The sequence below is a fragment of the Haplochromis burtoni genome, unplaced genomic scaffold (assembly GCF_018398535.1).
Source record: "Haplochromis burtoni strain Fernald_Lab_line unplaced genomic scaffold, NCSU_Asbu1 Contig_197, whole genome shotgun sequence".
Classification (NCBI taxonomy): Eukaryota; Metazoa; Chordata; class Actinopteri; order Cichliformes; family Cichlidae; genus Haplochromis; species Haplochromis burtoni.
In genome coordinates, this window is record NW_024582558.1 from 230,206 (window position 1) to 251,467 (window position 21,262).

Here is a 21,262-nt window from a genome sequence, read left to right on the forward strand (position 1 = left end):
GCTAAAGCATATAGTTAGGGCTGGATCAGTTGACCCTGAATCTCACTTCTCACTGTCGCCAAAGTGCTTGCTCATAGGGGATCATTTGATTGTTGGGTTTTTCTCTGTATGTATTTTTGTGGGGTCGACCGTACAATATAAAGCGCCTCGAGGCGATTGTTGTTCTGATTTGGCGCTGTATAAATAAAATTGAATTGAATTGAACTGAATTCAATTTAGGGGTCTTCCTTTTACTCAGCACACAAATCATCATCATTATCTTTGGATCTGTAGACTGAGCAGCCAACTGTTTCCACCCCCTGAAGCTACTTTGCTATTCCATTGAATAATGTTTATACAGTAGTCATCAAGAACCAGTGTAATCCTCTGCTGTTGCTGTCATAAAGTCATTAAGTGAAAAGAAGTGCTTCTTTTCACTTTATGACTTACCTAACTAGAAAAAGCTGAATCAGTGACATTTACCATAACACATAACACCACAAATCCACTGCACCCAATCCCCAGAAGGTTAACCCAGACTTATCAGCTCTGTTAATTAGCCTCAGGTGCTAGTTCTTTGTATTCTGTACTTATGTATTTTTTAATGTATTTTTTGTGAAATGTAGATCTACATAACCACTCTGAAAAAAATCAACCAGTGGAAAAACTTTTTAAAAGATCAATTTCCTCTAGAAAAAAAAATCAAAAACAAAATCTCCCAGTCCTTTAATCACCTTTCTATAATCCTCTGATTTGCAGTAGCCTACATCAGCAGATCAACTGGGGTGACAACTACTGAGTTCTGTGATGATGCACCTGAAATACTGTTGGTGGATTTCACACTAGCCACACAGGACATAAACGTGGGTGGTGTTTCCAAGTGCATGATTTTCTTCTCAGAGAATAGAACAACTTTATAGAGAAAAAAGAAAGGGAAAAAACGAAGGCAACGGTAAACCTATCATCTCCGAGATAACGCCCGAATTTCAGGTTATGCAACCTTAAACCACATATTTCCTCTTAGTCGCTCAAACTTCTCCTACATTCTGACAAGTTAATACTTGGTCTGAAATATTCTGCAAACAGTCAAAGTGAAAATCTTTGAGACCACATTTCAGAAAATGACATTTTATGCCACCTCCGTGTAATAGGAAAATAAATGTGAGTATCCAGATGACTGCCTTTATACCTGTTTTTAGTCGTCATGCTTTTAGGTATGAAGCTCAATTCACTTCATGGACGACACACAGTTTAGTTTGATCTCAAGATTCCAATTTAAATATATAACGAATCTCTGATCCATATTACACCTTGGCATACATTTACTGTAGACCTAACTGGACCCATGACGGCAGGCGTTACTCCCTGTAATATAATATTCATTGTTTTCATTCATTTAGTTTGCTGACATAATGGTATTATCTAAATATATCTTAAATAAAAAGCATGACAAAACAATATTTCTGTCTGATTTCTCTCTCGTCGAGGATGTATGTAAATTTCATCGCACCGCTCTGGGAGGTCGAATGGTGGATGTCGCTCAAAACGACGACCTTGAACCAGAAACCTTGCTATCTGCACGCCATGTCCCCTAAATTCAGTCTGTATTTTTTTTTAAATAAATTGCAAAAAATAAAAAAATACATGTACGATCCAAATACATATCCAGTCAGAGAAAATCCGCGTTTATAAACAGAGGCACATTGCTTTTTTGTCCTTAAGCCAGCCCCTTTCTGCCGGATTAGTAGTAGTGGAGTGTACCAAGTGGCAAACGGGGGGAGGAAGAGGGTACAAATATGCTTATTTCAACTAAATAGGAACGGTGTAAGCATGCGTGGCGTGTAGTGTGACATAGATATGTGATATAAGCTATATAAAGTTAAATATTAAGTAAATAAAGAGTTGCCTACTGACGGTCACGAGTGAGTTGGAGGCGGAGAAACCCCACCCATTCCGCCCCCCTCCTTTCCTTTCTGAGCGGTGCTCTACTGTGTGAGCCAGACAAGTGAAGCGCAGGAGACCGAAGCGCCGCTCTACATACCGGCTGAGATACAAACTGGTGATAATGTCTTCCCCGTGCATGTGCTCTCACAATTTCATTCCTTGAGACGAGTCATTTCAGAAGATTGCTATTCCGCGAAGGTGAGTACCATCCTCGGCATCTCCAGCAGGGATAAACAGGCTGATGGTAAAGGCAAGGCGTGATACATTGAGAGTATAGGGTGGATTGAGGTACCCTGACGTGGATGACCGATGAATGATGAAACACTCCTCAGCGATGACATGACGGCTGTGAGCGGGAGGGAGGAAATGAATTAACGAGGACAACGCCACATGGCACTAGTGACACCGGTTGGGTTGATAATAAATTTTCTTCTATTTTTTAATCTATTGCTTCATCCGCTTTGGTGTGTCATGTTAACCCAACAGGCCGAGCCATGTGCATACAAAAAAAGATACCACAGAATGAGTCATTCTCCTTCTAGACGCACTCATATGTTTAATATTTGTAATAAGTGCTCTGCTATTAAACGATTAATATGAACAGAGGCGAGGCTTGCGCAGCGTCGTTGCTCGTTTTTGGACGCCGCGTTGTGCTCACTGCATTATGAAACGATGGCCTTTGCCTCATTCAAACCAGGCTAATCTGGAAGCACTGAAAGAAATCTATTAATCTCTTAATCCTCTGTGTGGTGAAAGGCGGGCGACACGCAGTGCTTCGTGGTCGCAATGCCCCTCGTCCTGCTGGTGATATTTTCTGCGCCGCTGACAGTTTAAATGAAAATGTTCGAGGATGGATTTGAGCTTGATGTGAAGCCTCCCTGAAAGGATGCTCACATTTAGGAGTCAAGGATGCTGCGCACCTTAATCAGCCTTTAGGTGGTCGGCACACCCTTGATTCTCTTCCAGTGCTGCCGGTACTAAGCGTCATTAAATGTTAATGCACCGTGATGAAGCTCTTTTATAGGAGAGAAAAGTGTAATTTGGGGAGTTCATATGCTTTTATATTTGAGGGCTTTCCCCATCAGGTAAAAGGAGGGAATGTTTGGGTTTGTATGCAAATCGCTTTGCCTGTTCAATTATTCAGGGGGCTTGAAACGGGATAGCCTCTGTATCCCAGTGTGTCACTGTCCTAGGTAGCGTGCTCAACCAGCTAAATGCTCCAGGCCCATTTTTTTGGTCCAGAACAAGCACTGAGAATAAAATCCCATTCACTGATTTCAGTGCCCTTTCCAGTCATGTGATATCCATGTGAGGAATAAATCAGCATCCCTCAGATGGAGAAGTAATTCTCTCTACAGTGTAAATTCGAGTAAGATGCTGAGGGATAAGGAGTAAGGTTAAAAAAGTAGTTTATTTCGTGTGAAATATATAAATGGAGTCAAACTGAAATCAAATCACCCAAAGGTAAACCAAATAAAGGTTTACCTTTGGGTTTAGTTAGTTTAGTAAGTTCATTTCTGGTCATCTCTTGTCAAAGTTATTTTCGCATTTTAGGAAGGAAATAAGTACCTGAAACTATGTAAAAAATAAAGACAGGTTTTCACTTTCATTGGCTGTTTACCCTTTGCTGTGTTCCTATCTCTCCCCCGCAGATATATGGTGATAATGAGGAAATAAACCTCTACAAACTTTGTCAAAGCCCGCTGGCCGTTGAACCCAGAATACTTTCAAACTTGTGCCGTTGCGCAGAGTTCTTTTCACACGCCGGCTCTGTCCCACCAGCCCTCCAGCCAAGAAGACGTTCCACCCTTTCGCCCTTGTTTGCTTTATCAAATGCCCAAAAACAGCAAGGCCGTCAAGAGAGAGCTTGACGACGATGTCACGGAGTCTGTCAGAGATCTGCTTTCCAACGAGGACGCCTGTGATGATTCCTTCAAGAAGAGCTCGCTGATCGTCAACAACCATGAAGGCGAAGGGAAAGAGTGCGATGTGGAGGAAGGAGGGTCAGATGCCGAGGAGGAGGAACGACCGGCCTGGAACAGCAAGCTCCAGTACATCCTGGCCCAGGTTGGCTTCTCTGTAGGCCTGGGCAATGTCTGGAGATTCCCCTACCTGTGTCAGAAGAATGGGGGGGGTGAGTATCAGCTAGCATCACACACACATAGTAAGAGCGTATAACTGATGGGTAGCACCATGTTAAGCATGATAACAAAAGGAACAAAGGCCAAGACACAAGGGGACAAAAGGAGTTCCGTGTTTTCCGTGTTAATTAAAAGTGATCGTAGATCCGGGATGTGATATTCTTGGGTAGAAGCCAAGTCTAGCATCTACATGTGCATGTTTTTACAGAGGATAAAAAATAGTTAAAGAAGACGTGTTTGATTTGGTTGTTTTTTTGTTCATCCTTGCTGAGAAACCAGAAGTATCACCTTCCACTTTTAGCTTTTGTTTCTTTGCAGACACTCCGAATGGGCTTTAAAGGGCGTCATGACTTCATGAAATTACCATTTTACAGTGAACGTGTTGTACTCTGTGTTTACCATGTGGGTGCAGAGTCCCGTGATGTGTCCATCAAAACTAGACTCGGCTGTGAGCTTCACCACAGACAGAATGTTAATGCGACTGCCTTGTTACGTCTGTGATTTCATAGAACATACAAGAGCAAATAACCAAACACAGAACCTCTGACACTGCTTTCAACATACAGGAAATAATTCTAAGAAGAGCGTGATGCTTCGGATTATAGTTTATGATAACCACGTTTCCTACAATGCGGTCTGCTCTACTTGATTGACTCCTCGCAGACAATTGTTGTGTCTCTAGTCTGACGTGTGTATGTGTGTGTGTCCTGATAAGGTGTTACATGGAGATTATGTAAAGCTACTGAGTGTCTCTGGAAAGCTGATTAAATAAACAGGTTGGCCAGACAGGATAGAAACTCCGTCCAGGTTTATTACTACACTGAAGATCTGAATGATCTGTGTAGACTCGGGGCAAACAACATTTCCCCAAACTAGGAAAAGTAATCCTCATCATGATCATAAATGGCTATTAATATATAAGTTAATAAAAAATCATGTGTTAGGCAAATTACATTAGTTATTAATGTGCTATTATGTGAAAAACACCTCATAATTGCTTGCTTGTTAGGGACTATGATAACTTGTGAGTGCATGTAGAGTTAAAGAGTAATGACGTCCACTCTCTGAGTAGAAAGAAAGCGTTTTGCACAGGTCAAACCCAGGACTTTAACCTGGGAGACTGGGGTTTGTGCCCAACACTATACACAACTCCAGGTTTAAAAAAGAGGGGGAAATGTAAGTTTTCTGCAGTTTATTAAAAGGAAAATTTGAATATTAATTCCTCAAGTCGCTCCCACTTCTGAGTCACAGGTAGGTGGTTTAGGGGGAGGTCAGTAGATGCAGAATCTTTGAGAAATGTGTGGTTGATGAAGACGTGTCACTACAGTGGAGTCTGAAATACTCCACTGTAGTGACACGTCTTCAGAAAAAGAGGCCCGGCTCTTTATTGGTATAGAATACCACCTTGAATCATGTTCTTAGAAGTGTGTATATAATTGGCATGAGATAGTGTGCATGTGTGCTCAGGGACGTTCAGAAAAATTACCACCTCTCACAGACTGTCATGCTTTCAGGTCTGTTTTAAACGGCTCTGGTCACCCTGCTGTGTTCCACTGTAATTAGATTAAAATGGGGGCTGAAACCGGTGTGTGTGCGTGCGTGTGTGTTATATTGTTATGTCTGTGAGGACCAGTGAGTGAGTTTTGAACCCACTTGGGAGCAGAAGCTTTAGTAAAGGAAAGGGTCTTTTGCTCATCAGCAGACAGTTTTAGGATTCAGGTTTCTCTTTTAGCTCTGAACATCAAATTTAGAGGACAACATTTTTTCTTTTATGTTCTGCACCAACCAAATGTGTATTATAAAATAGAACAGCTATCACCATCTTGTTTTTTGAGCCAGAACTAATCATAATTTGATTAGTAGGTGGAGTGCTAACTTAGCAGCTAATGCTAGCAAGTTTGGTTAGCAAGGTACATTCAGAGACTATATTTTTATGTATCTGCTAATTAGTGCTAATAAACAAATTACAGATGAAATTCTATCATTTTGTTTAGAAAGGTAAGGTGCCATTTGATTTCTGTGTCTACAGGCTGTTGGTAGAATCAGCTGAGCAGAAATCCAGAGTTGAATTAGCTTAGGTGACGCTAACTGACCATTAGCAAATGAGATGGTACCTACCTGTCACTAAAAACAGACAGCTAACTCATAAAAGCATAAATATAAGCCTCTATTAAATGTAAACAGGTAAGTTCTAAACCTTTGTATAGCAATTCTGTGTGTCTTTATGACTTTTGCAGTCTGTTTTCATTTCTCACCTTCCCTTTGGAGATCATGTACACAATGTTCCAGGAACACTTTCAAGCCCAGTGTTAGGCTTATATATACAAGCAGGGAAAATGCATGTAGTCAACTTGTGTTTTGCCTTTTAGCTCTAGTAAATCATAAATCAAGTCAAACAGATTTAGTGGTGGATAGATTGTTAGGTATTTCTAGTAGTGTGTAATAATGCAAGTAATCCATATCTCTTGGTACCGAACAGGAAGTGAATTGCTGCGTGTCTGATAACTGGCTAAACCAGATATTTCATTTCACTTACTGCTGGGACTGAGGAGGACTGTGAAACGTTTTTAAAGAAGGAAAAAACAAAAGCTGTACTCTTGTTGGGCTGTTTGCTTTCTCAAAGTGCCATCAAAGTGTCTGAATATCCCAGGGAGACTGTTGAAGTTCTTAAAAGACAATGGAGACCAGAGGGAGGGTTTTGATGTTGTCAAAGCCCAAAATAAACTGCGTATTCTGTAGCAGAATTAGATATTATATTAATAGAAATTACTAAGTATGTTGTACACACACACATGTGTAAAAAGCATAGAAACACACACATATTTATTTCTCGTGTGTGACCACTCCCATTAAGGGAGGACTCAGGAAAGGATGTGAATGAATGTTCTGCCAGATAAAACAATGAGCTCTTTTGCAAAAGAGATGAAACCAGTTTTTAAAATAATAAACCCATTGCGGTGCGGCGCTGTTGTCAATGACTCACAGCAAGCCTCACACTACGCCGACTCACCAGTGTTTACGTTTGATGTGGCTCAGACTTATGATTGGTACCGTGTCACAGAGGGGGCTTTTCTCTTCTTCTTTGTTGCTTTAGTTGCACCCTGGAAATGATGCAATTGATTTTAATATATATCAGTGGTTGAGGGCAGACAGGAAGTTTCATTTCACGTGCGAAAAAGCGAAACAACCCCACAGGAGCACAGTTCCTTTCCGTTTCCTCTCAGGAAAATAAAACGGCTCATTATTTCCAAAATCTAGCTTTGGGTTCTCTTTTTGTCCTGAAGTTGTTGTGCGCTTGGCAGTCTCGGTGCTCACAGGAGATGCGGCATCCTGTATTTTACCGTACCACACTATTACACCAGTTAATGTTGGTTATTCACCCAGAAACCTTAATTCTAGAGAGAAATGCTATATTTGCCACTGTAATTCAGGTAATTTTAGACTTCAGTATCTTTTCTGGTTTCCATAATGATTTGATTGCACTATTGTACGCTCCATAGGGCCCTGTTAGGTAGAAGCCCATCAAGGCAGCACGTGTGTGTAGTCGTTTGGATCTGATTGTGTGTTTAATTTGCTGTTTAGGTGAATGTGTCACCATCAGGGAGATGTTATGTTGTTGTATAGTTAAAGTTTAGAAAACAGCTGTCTGTTGGTGTGATTTTCTAGCCAGAATGGGGCGAAGGGTAAGATTTTAAAAAGCTGATGTTTAAGTGTTGTCACCACATGTTTGTTAACTGCTTTCAGGAACTCAAATGTTAGTGCCTCACTGTTATGTGATTTGACAGTTTACTCTTCTTTTTGCATCCTTCATTTAACCTGCTCTTCATATTGTTTTGATTGGCAGGAGCATATCTGGTGCCCTATCTCATCCTGCTCATATTGATTGGGATTCCGCTGTTCTTCCTGGAGCTTGCGGTGGGACAGCGAATCCGTAGGGGCAGCATCGGTGTGTGGAACTACATCAGCCCTCGGCTGGGGGGGATTGGCTTTGCCAGCTGTGTGGTGAGTGAGACACAGGGGTCCTGTCTGAACATGGTTAAAACATTGTGTATAAACAGTATGGTGGTATATTAGCATACTGTTGGTTGTATTGATTCTCACACTGAGCTGTTAAGTCACTGCAGGTAGGGAAAAATATGGAGTGACAATAATTTGAAGAAAAGGAAAATTGTGGGGTGGGGAGTCTTTACTAATTTAGCCTCTATTTTGTGGCTAAATGTTGTGTTTCACACTGTTTATGATTTCAGTTGTGTGTCTGAAGTTGACTTTGTTCTCTCGCCTGTAGGTGTGCTTCTTTGTGGCTCTCTACTACAATGTCATCATCAGCTGGAGTCTCTTCTACTTCTCCCAGTCCTTCCAGCAACCTCTGCCATGGCACGAGTGCCCCCTCGTGAAGAACAAGACCAGTACATGTAAGACGCAATTTAGTAACGGCAGTATTCGGCAGGCTTCTTAAGGTCTTTGTGCCGCTTGGAAATGATCTTCAGTAGATACGTCCATGATGAGCGCTATGTTTTTTGTCCATAGATGTGGTGCCAGAGTGTGAGAAAAGCTCAGCAACCACCTACTACTGGTACCGCGAGGCCCTGGACATCTCTGACAGCATCTCTGAGAGCGGAGGGCTGAATTGGAAGATGACCGTGTGTCTGCTGGTTGCCTGGTCCATGGTTTGCCTTGCCATGATCAAGGGAATCCAGTCTTCTGGGAAGGTACGCATAATTTAAAACTGTTAATTTAAGATAGGGAGAAAAGATACCAGTAGAAAATAAGAGAGAAGAAGAGACAGATGGAACAAAACAGGAAGAAATCAGCACCTGCTAGGACTCTTGCACTGTGGAAAATGGAGAATAGTAAGCGAAACAAAAGGATTGTGCTTGCAGAATGTTTTGGAAAGTCTTTTCACACACAATTAGCTCTCTTCAACAGGCACTGACCGCAGTAATGTGCCTTGACAAATTTTTCTAATGATACAGCCTGAAATATGATTTTCAGAGCCCATGTGATCTTTTGTAGGATTTCTGGCTTAGCTGACTTTAGCTTAGTGTAACAAAGCTGACAGTAGCGTGACCAGCATGGATTAGCCCCTGGATAAAGGTTGTCATTTGCTTGCTCCTCGCTTTATTTTAACAGGTGATCGTTATCATTCCACACTTTCACTATCATATGACAAGTATTAGCTGGTGTACTCTTGGGGTCAGAGTCAAGCCTCTGCTAACTGTGCTGTACAAATAGTCCCAGAACGAGCTTTGATGTTGTGCGAGTTATAAACTGGGTGTAGGGTCAAAATGAATACGGTAGATGTGAATGATATTTTTTTATGTAGTGGAGTAAGGCCTTTTAGTGAAGACCTATTAAGTTGACTCAACCTCAGACTTTCTTATCACGCTCTGCAGTCTTATTGGGCTTTTGAGCCTCTTTTAGGTCATTGTTTTTGGTTTTACAGCACTTTTATTAAGTGTTGCAATCTCACCTTCATTCACCAACATCTGCAGGCAGCAAAAAGACTTTGGCAAACCCAGCGGCTCATTTAGAGTATTCTGATTACAGTCTTACTGTATCTTATTAGACTATAAGTGATGGGATCTAGCAAGCAATTTTTAATTAAAGATGAGTTCATTTAAAATATAATGAAATCAGATAAAGATAAGGACTACAAACAAACTCAGGTATGAAAATATTGGTAAATTGCTGGTTTGTGTGTGAAACGTTCGTGCTTGCAGTTTGCGCTCACATTTGTGCTTACGCACTGTTAGCAAATGAGAGCCATTGTTCTCAGGTCCCCCCAAGTCTTATCCCAGCGAGTAGCAGCAGTCTACTGCATGCTTGGCTTTGCATTCCCCCCAGCAGAGACGCACAAAACAAGATGGATGCCGTGTCCAGCAGAAGTCCTTTAATCTTGGACCGCTGTCGGCGGTGATTTGCAACGCTGGTCTCTTTTCTGCTGTCTGCCACACCCTGCTGCCTGGCAAGAATTCTCACCTATAAATACAATCAGTGTTTCACTAGTGCTGCGTCATCGGAGGGGATTTATGCATTAGCACAAAACAGTCAGACCCTTATACTGTTATCAATGAAATAAAATAAATTACAGAAAGAAACACATAAATACTCATTTTTGGAGGTAATCAGGGCCACCCAAGCTGTCAGTTAGTTGTACAGTTTGAGCCAGATGGCTGTCCTACAACCACCAGCTGCGTCTGAAAGGCCCTTTTTAGTTGTCCGGCACAGAGACTGTGCACAAACTTTCCCTCCGAGGAGCCAGCTAAGTGTCTTTGAAGTTTAATCAGCGGCACATGATACAAAAGAATATTAATGCCCTCTCTGCCAATGTTCACACAAAAGACTTGTCCGAGGAATATCCCTGCCACAATCTGCGTCTGCCCCATTTGTGTGTGTGTGTGTGTGTGTGTGTGTGTGTGTGTGTGTGTGTGTGTGTGTGTGTGTGTGTGTGTGTGTGTGGGCATGAAAGGGATCTAAACCTTTGGTTACCATGGTTATACACACTCTTTTGGCTTGACTTGATTGTCAAGAGCGTGGTGAAAAAAAGAGATGATAAAAGATAGACTTGAACTGATAAAATAACAGAACTTTGAAAGCTTTTGTTTTCTTATACTTTTATGGCAACTTATGTGTCACGTTTTAAATGTTAAATGTTAAGATTACTGATAAATCTTGTTTAAATAAATTACTTTATTACTTTACAGTCAGGCTTTCTTGTAATGACGTCAGAGAAATTTGTCAGTTCATGTAGAGAACAGTGAAGTTCCCAGAACTTAACCTTCGCAAGAAGAACCTTCTATCTGTAACAATACATGAGCCTTCAGAGAAAAACTCCCCTTTTCAAAGACCATAAGACTGAGGTTACAAAGGAGCAGCCTGCTTGGCTTTGTGATGACCAAGGCTGCATTTCAGTTCAGCAAAGTGCTAAAAAGAGTTACAGCTGAAAAAGAGGAGAAACCAACTGAAGAAATGAACTCAGCTTATCACATTGACTTTATGTAAGGGTTCTTCACTTGAGAAACATTTAACTCAATAAATGTATAAATATATTTGATTACCGTATTTCCCGGACTACAAAGCGCACCTAAATATTAGCCGCACAAGCTAAAATCAGGGGAAAATTCTGTTTTGTACATACATTAGCCGCACCTGACCAAAAGCCGCAGGTGTTTCAATGTTGACTTATCATATGTAAGAGAATATGCACAAAGGGAATTGTCAGGAAAGAGATGGCTGTTTGGAGACATCACTTTTATTAATATTTTGAAAAACAAGTTATGGGTACATATTTGCACATGTAGTACATAACAGTAGCCTACAGCACACCAGAAAAATAGATTCGGACTACCTTTTAGGCTCAGGTGCAGTGACACAGCTTTAACAAGAAGAAAAGTCAGTCATTCACCACCATCTTCCTGCGCACTAAAACCACCAAAGTCCTCTTCTCCAGTGTCTGATACAAACAGGCTCAGGATGGCTTCGTCATCCACTCTTCTTCTCTCCTTCGTTGTCACTTTCAAAACCAAAGAAATCCTCATTGTCAGTGTCAGAGTCGAACACCCTCAGAAGGGCCGTGGCGGTGTCCTCCTCTCCATCATGCAGCAGTCCAGCCCTTCAAAATCCGTTGGTGATCGTGGATGTTTTCACACTTTTCCACGCTGTCAAAATCCACCGGTGGAGTTGGGCATAACTTGCAAGTTTATCGCCGCTCATCATCCACGACTCCCGCTGAACGCGTACCGCTACTTTGAAGTTTGTTTTCCGCGCTACTTCGTACGGCACTACGTTGCCTGGCGGACGGACATGTGACTAACATACCACTCTTGAACCCCGATCCTTCCGCCAGGCAACGTAGTGCCGTACAACAGCGGAACACACAAAACAAATCGTCTTACGATATGACAAAAATCACGGACAATCCATAGAAAAGCCGCACCTGACTAAAAGCCGCAGGGTTCAAAGCTTGTGCAAAAAGTAGTGGCTTATAGCCCGACATTTACGGTATATATGTTGCTTTAAATTCTATTTGGGGTCTCCTGAAATTTGAAACGTATCATATCACAAAAAAAACTTTGTGTCCGTGCTTTAAAAATGAAGGAAGGTAAACATTTGTGGTCTTTACATATTCTACAGGGACGTCCTGTATATATAATAAATATACTACTCAAAAAATAAATAGAGAGTTAAATAAACAAGAAGTTCATATTTTGTGAAATACATTTTCAATCTTAGTTTTAAATCCATCTCTCAGTACATTATCTTAATCTCTTAGAAAACCCAAACATCTTCTGTGGGTAGTTTTCCATTTCTTTTCACTGGTTTTTTTCAGTGGCAGAACACATTTCACCCCCTACCCCACCCACTCCCACCCCCACCTCCAATATATGCATGACATTATCATCAGTGTCACCATGGTGCAATTGACTGAAGTTGACCGAGCAATCGTGGCACGCACTGTTGCTACAGTCCTGCGTGTCCATGAGAGCACCATCTCTGATCTGATCGTTCATGGTAAAAATGTGAGTCGACAGAGACACCGAGATGAGGTCCTCCAACCTGTACTTTTGCACTTCTCGTGACAGTGTCTGTCCCTCTGGCAGTTTCAGCCTCCACACTGCCAGAGCACCACAGGCCTTTCTGAATCAAGAGCATATCCAGACTTCCTTGACCAGTGTTTTTGTCCCAATATGTCTCCAACTGAGCATGCGTGGGACGTGCTGGGTCGATGTGTTTATTAGTGAAATCCACAACCAATGACCGTTGCGTAGCGGCAGGCTGATCCAGGAATGGTCAGCAATTCTTCAACAACAGATGCAGCCGTGTGCGGTCCGTGTGCAGATGGGCAACAGCTTGCATCTGCAGAGGAGGCTATACCTCGTACTAAATGATTGGCTATAAAATCTATTTAAAACACAAAACTTGCTTCTTGGTTTTTTTTTTGTTTTTTTACTATTTTAAAATTAAAGCTTGAGGAGAAATTGATTAAATGCCAGAGACCTTGATTAAAGAGGACCTACCATGCTGTTCCATATTTTTATCTTATATATACACCGCTACAGTCATGAAACGTCATGGTAAAAATGGCCAATATTTTAAATAAGGAGATCGGTTTATCTGTAATTCCCGTGAAACCTTCCAGACTTCTCTGGTGCCCATTTCTGGGAAGTTTCTTCTGTCGTCGGCTGTTTATGATGTCAGGCAGAAGACAGCCAATCAGAAGAAAGTTAGCTGGAAGGCAGGCTGGCTATAAAGGGGAAGGACCTAGATAGTAATGTCTCTGAATCACTGACTGTGCTCATGACTCAATCCCAAACTATCTCCCGGTGTCTGCACCCACACCCTACAGGATCTGTAAACTATCTGGCTCAGGGTTTCATCCCGTTTATAGTCTTTAAGCGCCAACTTGTCTATCCGGTTAATGATATGTAGGTTTGAGGGGGAAGGGGCACTTAAGCCCACCCACAAATTAGTGTGATGTGATGCCACGATCACATAAAATAATAAATGTTCAGACTACATCCCTCAGCTGCAAACTGAAATTCTTCACGAGATGTTTGGTCCCTGCTTTGAATGCTTGAATAAATTCGATTTTAAAGAAAGTACAGCAATAGAAGAAAAACATGTTTTTACTTATTATCAGCTCTCAGCAGATCTTCACTCTCTTTTCTGAACAGTTTGATGTTCCTGTCAAACGACCACGATCAGCACCGCATAGAAAGTCAGGCAGTGAGATCACGCTGCATTTGTTTACTCATTTTAATTTGTTCGACAGTTTTTCCAAAGATACGTGCCCTGTGTGATGTGGAAAACACTTGCGTTTGCTTGCAGGTGATGTACTTCAGCTCCCTCTTCCCGTACGTTGTGCTGGTTTGCTTCCTGGTTCGGTCGCTCCTCCTGAAGGGCTCCATGGATGGGATCCGTCACATGTTCACACCCAAGGTAAAGATCCTCTCAAGTGTAGGATTACCTTTTTGTTATTATGATCTTTGGAATTGATGATGCTGTATAATTAAAGTATCATATATTTAAAAATACATCATTTCGAGCTAATTTTCCCTTTAATACTACACTTCAGAATGAAAGTATTTTACTTTATACTACAAAATCACCTTTTCACACATCACAAATGTTCTTATTAACAACATTAGCTTCCTCACTAACACAATGGTGTTTAAATATTAAATGCTCCTTATTTGTGTTCCTTGACTTCAGTAGTCGTTTGACTTCTGACAGCAAACAGAAAAAGAAGTAGAAAAGAAGTTTGAAACGCAGTGTTTGTATGTAGTACATTTTTTTTCACATGAATATGACAGAAAATAAGGAAAAATATAATAGGTCTCCTTTAATGGATCGTATGATAGAACCATATAATACTGAACAGGACTGTAGAGGATTGTTCGCATCATGAGTACTTTCATACTTTAATCCATTTAGATGATAGTACTGGCTTTATACTTAGACATGAGTTGAATAGTGCTCAGGTCAGAATGCCCTTATTTCTGCTTCTGTTTATTCACTGTTGAAATCGCTGTTGAATTAAACTGTGTCTGAACTCAAAAAGAACTCTGCACTGTGATAGGCTGGCTCCTCAGCAGCAACTGGCCAATGGCATGTCAGGCTGCAGATGAATGTCACCATGGAAACAGGAGTTACTGAGTTTTTACGTAACCATCCAAGTGCAGACACTGGCAGCAGTGCATGTCTGTGTTGCATGTCTTCTCGCCTCGTCGCTGACACTTGCGTTCTGCCACCATCTTTCATGTACCTGATACGTGTGCTCATGAATAAATATGTAAAAGGAATATTATGCAATTAATAAAACAAACACTGTTGGCTGTCAGCGAGAAGCTGTTGCATTTGAATCGGCTGGCTTTCTGTGCAGAGATTGTGTCGTTATGGTTACATAGGTTCTCTCCAGGTGCAAAGAGGTGCATGTTTGGTTAATTGGTTATTCCAAATTGGCTGCAGCTGTTGATGTGAACGGTTAGCCCTTCAATAGACCGGCAACCTCTCCAAGGATTACCTGGTCTCAGCTGAGATGGTCTCCAGCCTATCAGCAGAGTTGAAAACTTTAAAACATAACTTATGGTAGATGACAGTGATGTGGTGTTTTATGACACTCATCAGTCTGTTCTCCTCCCAGAAAAATTGCCAAAATGACTGAACATTTCTTTCACCAATATATATTATTTCCACAAGAAAGCAGTACAATCAGGTTTTTACAGAAATCACAAATATATGACTAAGAACTACATTAATCTTTCATTTACTTTGACAACATGTCAGCTATCATTGCCAGTTATTGCAAATGCTTGATTGAAGCTTCATCATTTGGTATATTTTGTGACGTTACAGTGGGGATGTCATTGCACATCCATTTATATTGTAATAGGTGTTTAGAGCTAAGACTTAATTCAAATCTGTTCGTTTTCAGTTGGAGATCATGCTGGAGGCCAAGGTCTGGCGTGAGGCAGCCACGCAGGTCTTTTTCGCGCTGGGTCTCGGGTTCGGTGGCGTCATTGCCTTCTCCAGCTACAACAAGCGCGACAACAACTGCCACTTTGATGCCGTCTTGGTGTCTTTTATCAATTTCTTCACTTCTGTGCTGGCCACCCTGGTGGTGTTTGCCGTGTTGGGCTTCAAAGCCAATATCATGAACAGCAAATGTGTTGCAATGTGAGTATAAGACTCTAACACCAACAGCAACGAGTCCATTGGTCCACTTGTTTCAGACAATACTTTTTCATACTTCAGTCTTTGAATGTGGTATTTCTGAAGATTGTTCAAGGATGATTGATGTTTAGCTTTTTGATCACCGTTTAAATCTCTTGAGAATTTAACAATCAGCAACTTTTTTCTTTTTTTTAGGAACACCAACAAGATTTTAACATTGTTGGGGAGCGGCATCCTTGAGCAAAACCTTATTCCCCACCACATGAACCTTACTCAGGTTAATCAAGTCAGTGGTGAGGACTACCATAAGATGATAGATCACATCAAAGGGGTTAAGCAGGATAAGTTCGAGTCACTGGGACTGGAAGCCTGCAGCATCGAAGACGAGCTGAATAAGGTACATGGGGATAAAAGTTGTAAATGACTCTGTATTCAAGTCATTCCACGTGGCCGTATGTTATTTTAAAAGTCTATAACATTTTATTGAAGATGTTTATTTTCTTTCTTGTCAAGTGTTACCCACTTTGTGAGTGTTCAGAAAGATGGGTTTATTTGAAATTACATAAGTAAATAATTTAAGCTAACGGCTGCAAACAGAGCAAGTGGTATTCTTCCCAAGCCAACCTCAAACTTGCCTTTACCCACACCTTATAGACTATTAGCAGTTAAACCAAGACAACATCCAAAGACTCGAGAATTGACAAGGCAAGGAGGGTAAGGGTTGCAGAAGACAAAGACTTAGACGTCTTTTACATATGTGGAATATGTGTAAAGACTGGAAAAAGGGATTGAAATAGGGAATGACCGAAGTACTTCTGGTAAGTATACTTGAACTCCAGAATTCATAAAAGTGGCAACACTTTGGGAAAGTTATCTTGCTGAAAACATTGGTATTATTTTTTTCACCATGGACCTTATACCTACAGTATTCCAAAACCTAATGGAAAAGCCCCCTTAGATTTTTGTTGGACCTCGTGGAAACCAGGATTGTGCTAACTTTTGGATCACCTACTGTAAAAGAAAAGCACATATTTCTGGCAACTCTGGTCAGGTTGGCAGTCTGTCAGAGGGCGATGTTTAGTCTTCATTAAAGACGACAAAAAGAACAAATTCAAAGCAACGAGGCCTCTAAAAGTAGCTAGTGCTACACTAGCTAGCTAGGACTTTGGTGCTGTGTTTTAACCTTTCCTTCTTTTCTCCCTGACAGGCAGTACAAGGCACAGGCTTGGCTTTCATTGCCTTTACAGAGGCCATGACCCACTTCCCAGCCTCACCCTTCTGGTCCGTCATGTTCTTCCTAATGCTGGTTAACCTCGGCCTCGGCAGCATGTTTGGCACCATTGAGGGTATTCTCACCCCGCTGATAGACACATTCAAAGTCCGAAAGGAGTTTCTTACAGGTTAGAAAGATCACATGACCTGTGTTTTATCCTAATGACCATATTTAAATCAGTCCAGCTCTGTAAAAGGAAATGTTTAGACATGCTGTGTATGAAGGATAAATGGAGGCAGTAATTCAGTCTTGCAAAAGTGGATGGAAGACGATTGCAGAAGACCCGTGCAGACTTGTTTTACTCAGACGTACATCTTGTAGGAAGCAGACTGTGGCTGACTATAGCTTTTGGTCAATGAGTTACAACTGTCCCAAATAAACCATTGCCATTACAAACACATTGATTTTATAATGCTTTATGTTTTCTTTCTACGAGAGAAGAGCTGCTATTTAAAGCTAAATGAGTTTGACTTTACCCAAAACCAAGCTACACCCTCAAAAATATAGTTTCAGAGAGATAAGTAATAATGTAAAAACACAAATTCGATTAATAACACATGGTGGCAAAGTGGCTATCACACTCTCAGTGAAAAGATGTAGGTTGCTGAGCCGGTCTTTTTGAGTCAGATAGCTTAGAATGGATCCCGTTCCACTTATATATACTCCACTCCAAACTCTTCTTGTAAACTGGGGAATGATGACAGTATTGAGTTTAAGCTCCATCACACATGTAATATTTATGGAGTTTTCATTTGAGACCTTTAATGTATGTCAGTATGCACAGTGACGAACTACCTGCGATCTCTCCTGCAGTGGGATGTTGCGTGTTGGCCTTCTCCATCGGTCTCCTCTTTGTTCAGCGCTCAGGGAACTACTTTGTGACCATGTTTGATGACTACTCGGCTACTTTGCCTCTGCTCATAGTGGTCATACTGGAAAACGTGGCGATCGCCTGGTTCTATGGGATCGATAAGTAAGTTCACAATATACATCATCTCCATGTTTCCTTAATATTTACTCACTTACTGCTTATGCAGAAAAAAGCTTTTTAATGGCTCTTTAAGCCATTCATTTACAGTTTTTTCTTAATGTATTTTTTTCTGCCTAAGGCAAATGGCTGTAACAAAGACTACCTACCTACAGGGCTACAGACTGTACTTGTTCCTTACATAACTTCCACATTGTCTATTTTTGGGACACTTTTTTGTTTTAAACATAATTGTTTGAATGCAACTTTAATGGCAAAAATAAGAACCACATATATAAAGCCATCCGGTGTATAAAGCGAAAACAGGAAACTATTGTGAATTCTTCATCTGATCTCACCTCCCGCTGCTTTGCTCTGTTTTCAGATTCTTTGAAGACTTGAAGGACATGCTGGGCTTTACGCCGTACCGTTTCTACTATTACATGTGGAAGTACATCACACCCATCCTGCTAATGGTCCTCCTGTGCTCCAGCTTCATTCAGCTGATAATGACGCCGCCCAGCTATAGTGCCTGGATCCAGGAAGAGGTGAGTTAATGTCTCCGGCTGGGCTTCTGAAATCAGGGATCAATGTGGGTGGAAGGTTTCCTAAATAGTAAACCTGGAACGAGTAAAAAGCAAATTCAAGAGTTCAAAGAAATGGCAAGAAAGTAGAAAACGAGCCAGGCTTTTTGGCTGATAAACAGAGGTTTAGATAGCCTTTAATCTGAGGAAAATCAACAGGATACATGTCTGCCACATAGACCTTCAAGCACCAGTGCTATTAGTTTGAAACCGCTATAAAGTGGAGCACAGGTCATACTAGACAAAGTGCATCCACAAGTATTATTGCTTTAGTTAGAAAAATAGCCTTCTATTAAAAATTATGTTAATAGAGTATTGATTGTCTAAAAAAAGTATATACCAATCTAGTATCACATTACTTACATTACTTCTTCTGCTAACTCCTTTCACTATAACTCGTTGCTTTTCTTGTGTTTGCCCTCCAGGCCATAGAGAAAACCTTGCGCTTCCCTCCGTGGGGCATTGTGGTCTGCATCTCTCTGGTGGTGATGGCCATCCTGCCCGTGCCCGTGGTCTTTGGCCTACGCTACTTCAACATCATCAGCGAGAACACGAGTGGCCTTTCCACTGTTTCTTACAAGAAAGGCCGCATCATCAAGGAGACCGCCCGGCCAGAAGAAGACGACGACGCTAGCCTTATTCATGGAAAGTCTCCCAGCGAGGCTCCCTCGCCGATGCCTGGCAACAGCATCTACCGCAAGCAGAGCGGCAGCGGCGGCACTGATGTGGACACCGCACCCAATGGCCGTTATGGTATCGGTTACCTGATGGCTGACATGCCAGATATGCCTGAGTCAGACTTATAGACTGACAGTGATAGTATGCCCTTCCGCAGCCATAACGGGGGGCCACTTCTCCCCCCTCAACTCTCTGCGTGCGTTTAGTTAGCTGTATTGTCGCTGTACATTTCTCTTGTACCGTATTTTCTTTGTATATATTGTAACTGCTCTCTTATTTGTTGTCTCTGAACCTTATCTGCCAGTTTCAGAGTTTTGAACTAAGTCTAATTCTGTACTAAAAGAACCTAAAAAAATCTCCATGGGGAAAACGTTAGTCTGAGGCCAGGCTCATTTCATGTCTGTGAAACTGCACTAGTACAACTGTATCCCTTAAAAGAAGGTCTAGGAATAAACACCATCCTTGTCGAATCCTTCACCGATTTGCTTGTGTGCTTCCCAAACTCATCTCCATTTCCCTCCAGTCTTTGCTCCCTTTCTTTTTGGAGAGCCAAAGAGGCCTGCTTGAATACGAATCTCCAAGAGTCAGCCAGTTCAGGTGAGAGATGTAAGAGGTGGTCAGAAAGTACCAAGCTTAGCTGCAGTGTCAATGATGAAGTAATGTCGCGAGATTAGTTTTTCTTGGCACGAGTTTGGGTCGAAAGGATGGCCTTTGAAAGCCACTCCCTTGATTGTCTGCAAGAAAAGTGTGCCTAAGTTATTTATATTTGTTTATAGAATACACGATGGCCGTTGTATATTTAAAGTATTCTGTAAATATAATATAAATATTTTAAATATATTTATCTTGTTAGTTTGGATATCAAAACAGTGTTTTTAAGGTTCAGAAGTACTCTAATTCTTTAACCCATCTTTGTTTTTTTACTCTGTAAATATTTTCTTTTCCATCAAAAAGCTTCAATTTTAATGTCTTTTCCCTCTGATTAAAGCTTAAACATGACCACACACTAGAAATCAGTTTGTTGCTTTTATTCTTGCAGTGAGATTATTCCCAGTATGTACAGTATCCCACTACTCAGAAAAACACATTGTTCAATGTACAACATGCGACTGGAAAACGAGAAAAAAGTGCAAATTAACACCAAATCATTCAAATTTTCTCTACATTTCCTTCTTATAAAAAATACATTTTTCTCATCTTCTGTCTTTTTGTGAACATACTCCGTAAAGCGACACAACAAAGAGCCATCACAGTACATAAAACTGTAGTTACTTGTGTTTGGCACAATCACATTCACTTTAAACAACAGGAAATATAAATTTGAGAAAAGCAGGCAGCATTATGAGATGTTCATTTCCTGTTTACTGATGTGGCGTGATGGAGCTCAATGGTAAACATATAAAATAAATAGTCAAATGTACACTTTGAGGGCTTTTTTTCCTTCCTTTGGCTTTCTAGTTATCTATCAGGAGCAGGAGGTTTAGTACATATGCTCTGAAAACACAAATGAAACCTTTTGTGTCCCTTCTGACAAAGTAATTAAAGGTTCTCTTCATCTGATAAAAGGTGGTGCAAATGTGCATCATCAAGAACATCGAGAAACATTTGTTGAATTAGATTCTTTTGACCAGTTCATTACAAAGTCGTCCCCTTATTAGTGCTCTTCCAGGGTCAGTGTGCTGGAAAGTTTGAATGGCTATTAGAAACTGAGGTAACGCGCCCCTTTCAGCGTGCACTGCCGAGATACTCCTGCAGTGGGAAGTTGATCCCTTTTCAACAAACATTCTGCAAAAAAAAAAAAAAAAAGGATTAACACAATAATCAAAACAGTTCAAAGAAAGTCTTTGAATCCTTTAAAGTGTTTCGTATTTTTGGATGACCTAAAGCTTCATTAGAGATTCCAGTTAAGCCATCTGTACATCTGGTTTTTTCTTGCTTATCCAACTCTGACTGAAGGCTGTCCCAGCTGTGACAGGGCGAGAGGCGGGGCTACACCCCGGACATCTCGACAATCTGTCACAGT

The 21,262-nt window shown here is 41.1% G+C and overlaps 2 protein-coding genes across 2 annotated transcripts in view; one reads left to right on the top strand and one right to left on the bottom strand.

Annotated features, from left to right (window-relative positions):
- Positions 1-1,957: 1,957 nt before the first annotated feature.
- slc6a15 (solute carrier family 6 member 15) lies at positions 1,958-21,054 on the top strand. The gene is made up of 12 exons (XM_005935606.3): positions 1,958-2,121; positions 3,576-4,057; positions 7,909-8,066; positions 8,350-8,476; positions 8,592-8,773; positions 13,893-14,003; positions 15,499-15,740; positions 15,933-16,134; positions 16,945-17,137; positions 17,824-17,983; positions 18,363-18,525; positions 18,987-21,054. Exons 2-12 carry the CDS (start codon positions 3,757-3,759, stop codon positions 19,365-19,367), a joined length of 2,220 nt encoding a protein of 739 aa, XP_005935668.1. The 5' UTR covers positions 1,958-2,121; positions 3,576-3,756; the 3' UTR covers positions 19,368-21,054.
- The window catches only part of lrrk2 (leucine-rich repeat kinase 2), a 30,280-nt gene continuing 29,904 nt past the window's right edge, over positions 20,887-21,262 (bottom strand). Inside the window, exon 52 of the mRNA XM_042226100.1 lies at positions 20,887-21,024. The gene's annotated coding sequence lies outside the window, so the exon portion shown is untranslated. The remainder of the gene's footprint in view (positions 21,025-21,262) is intronic.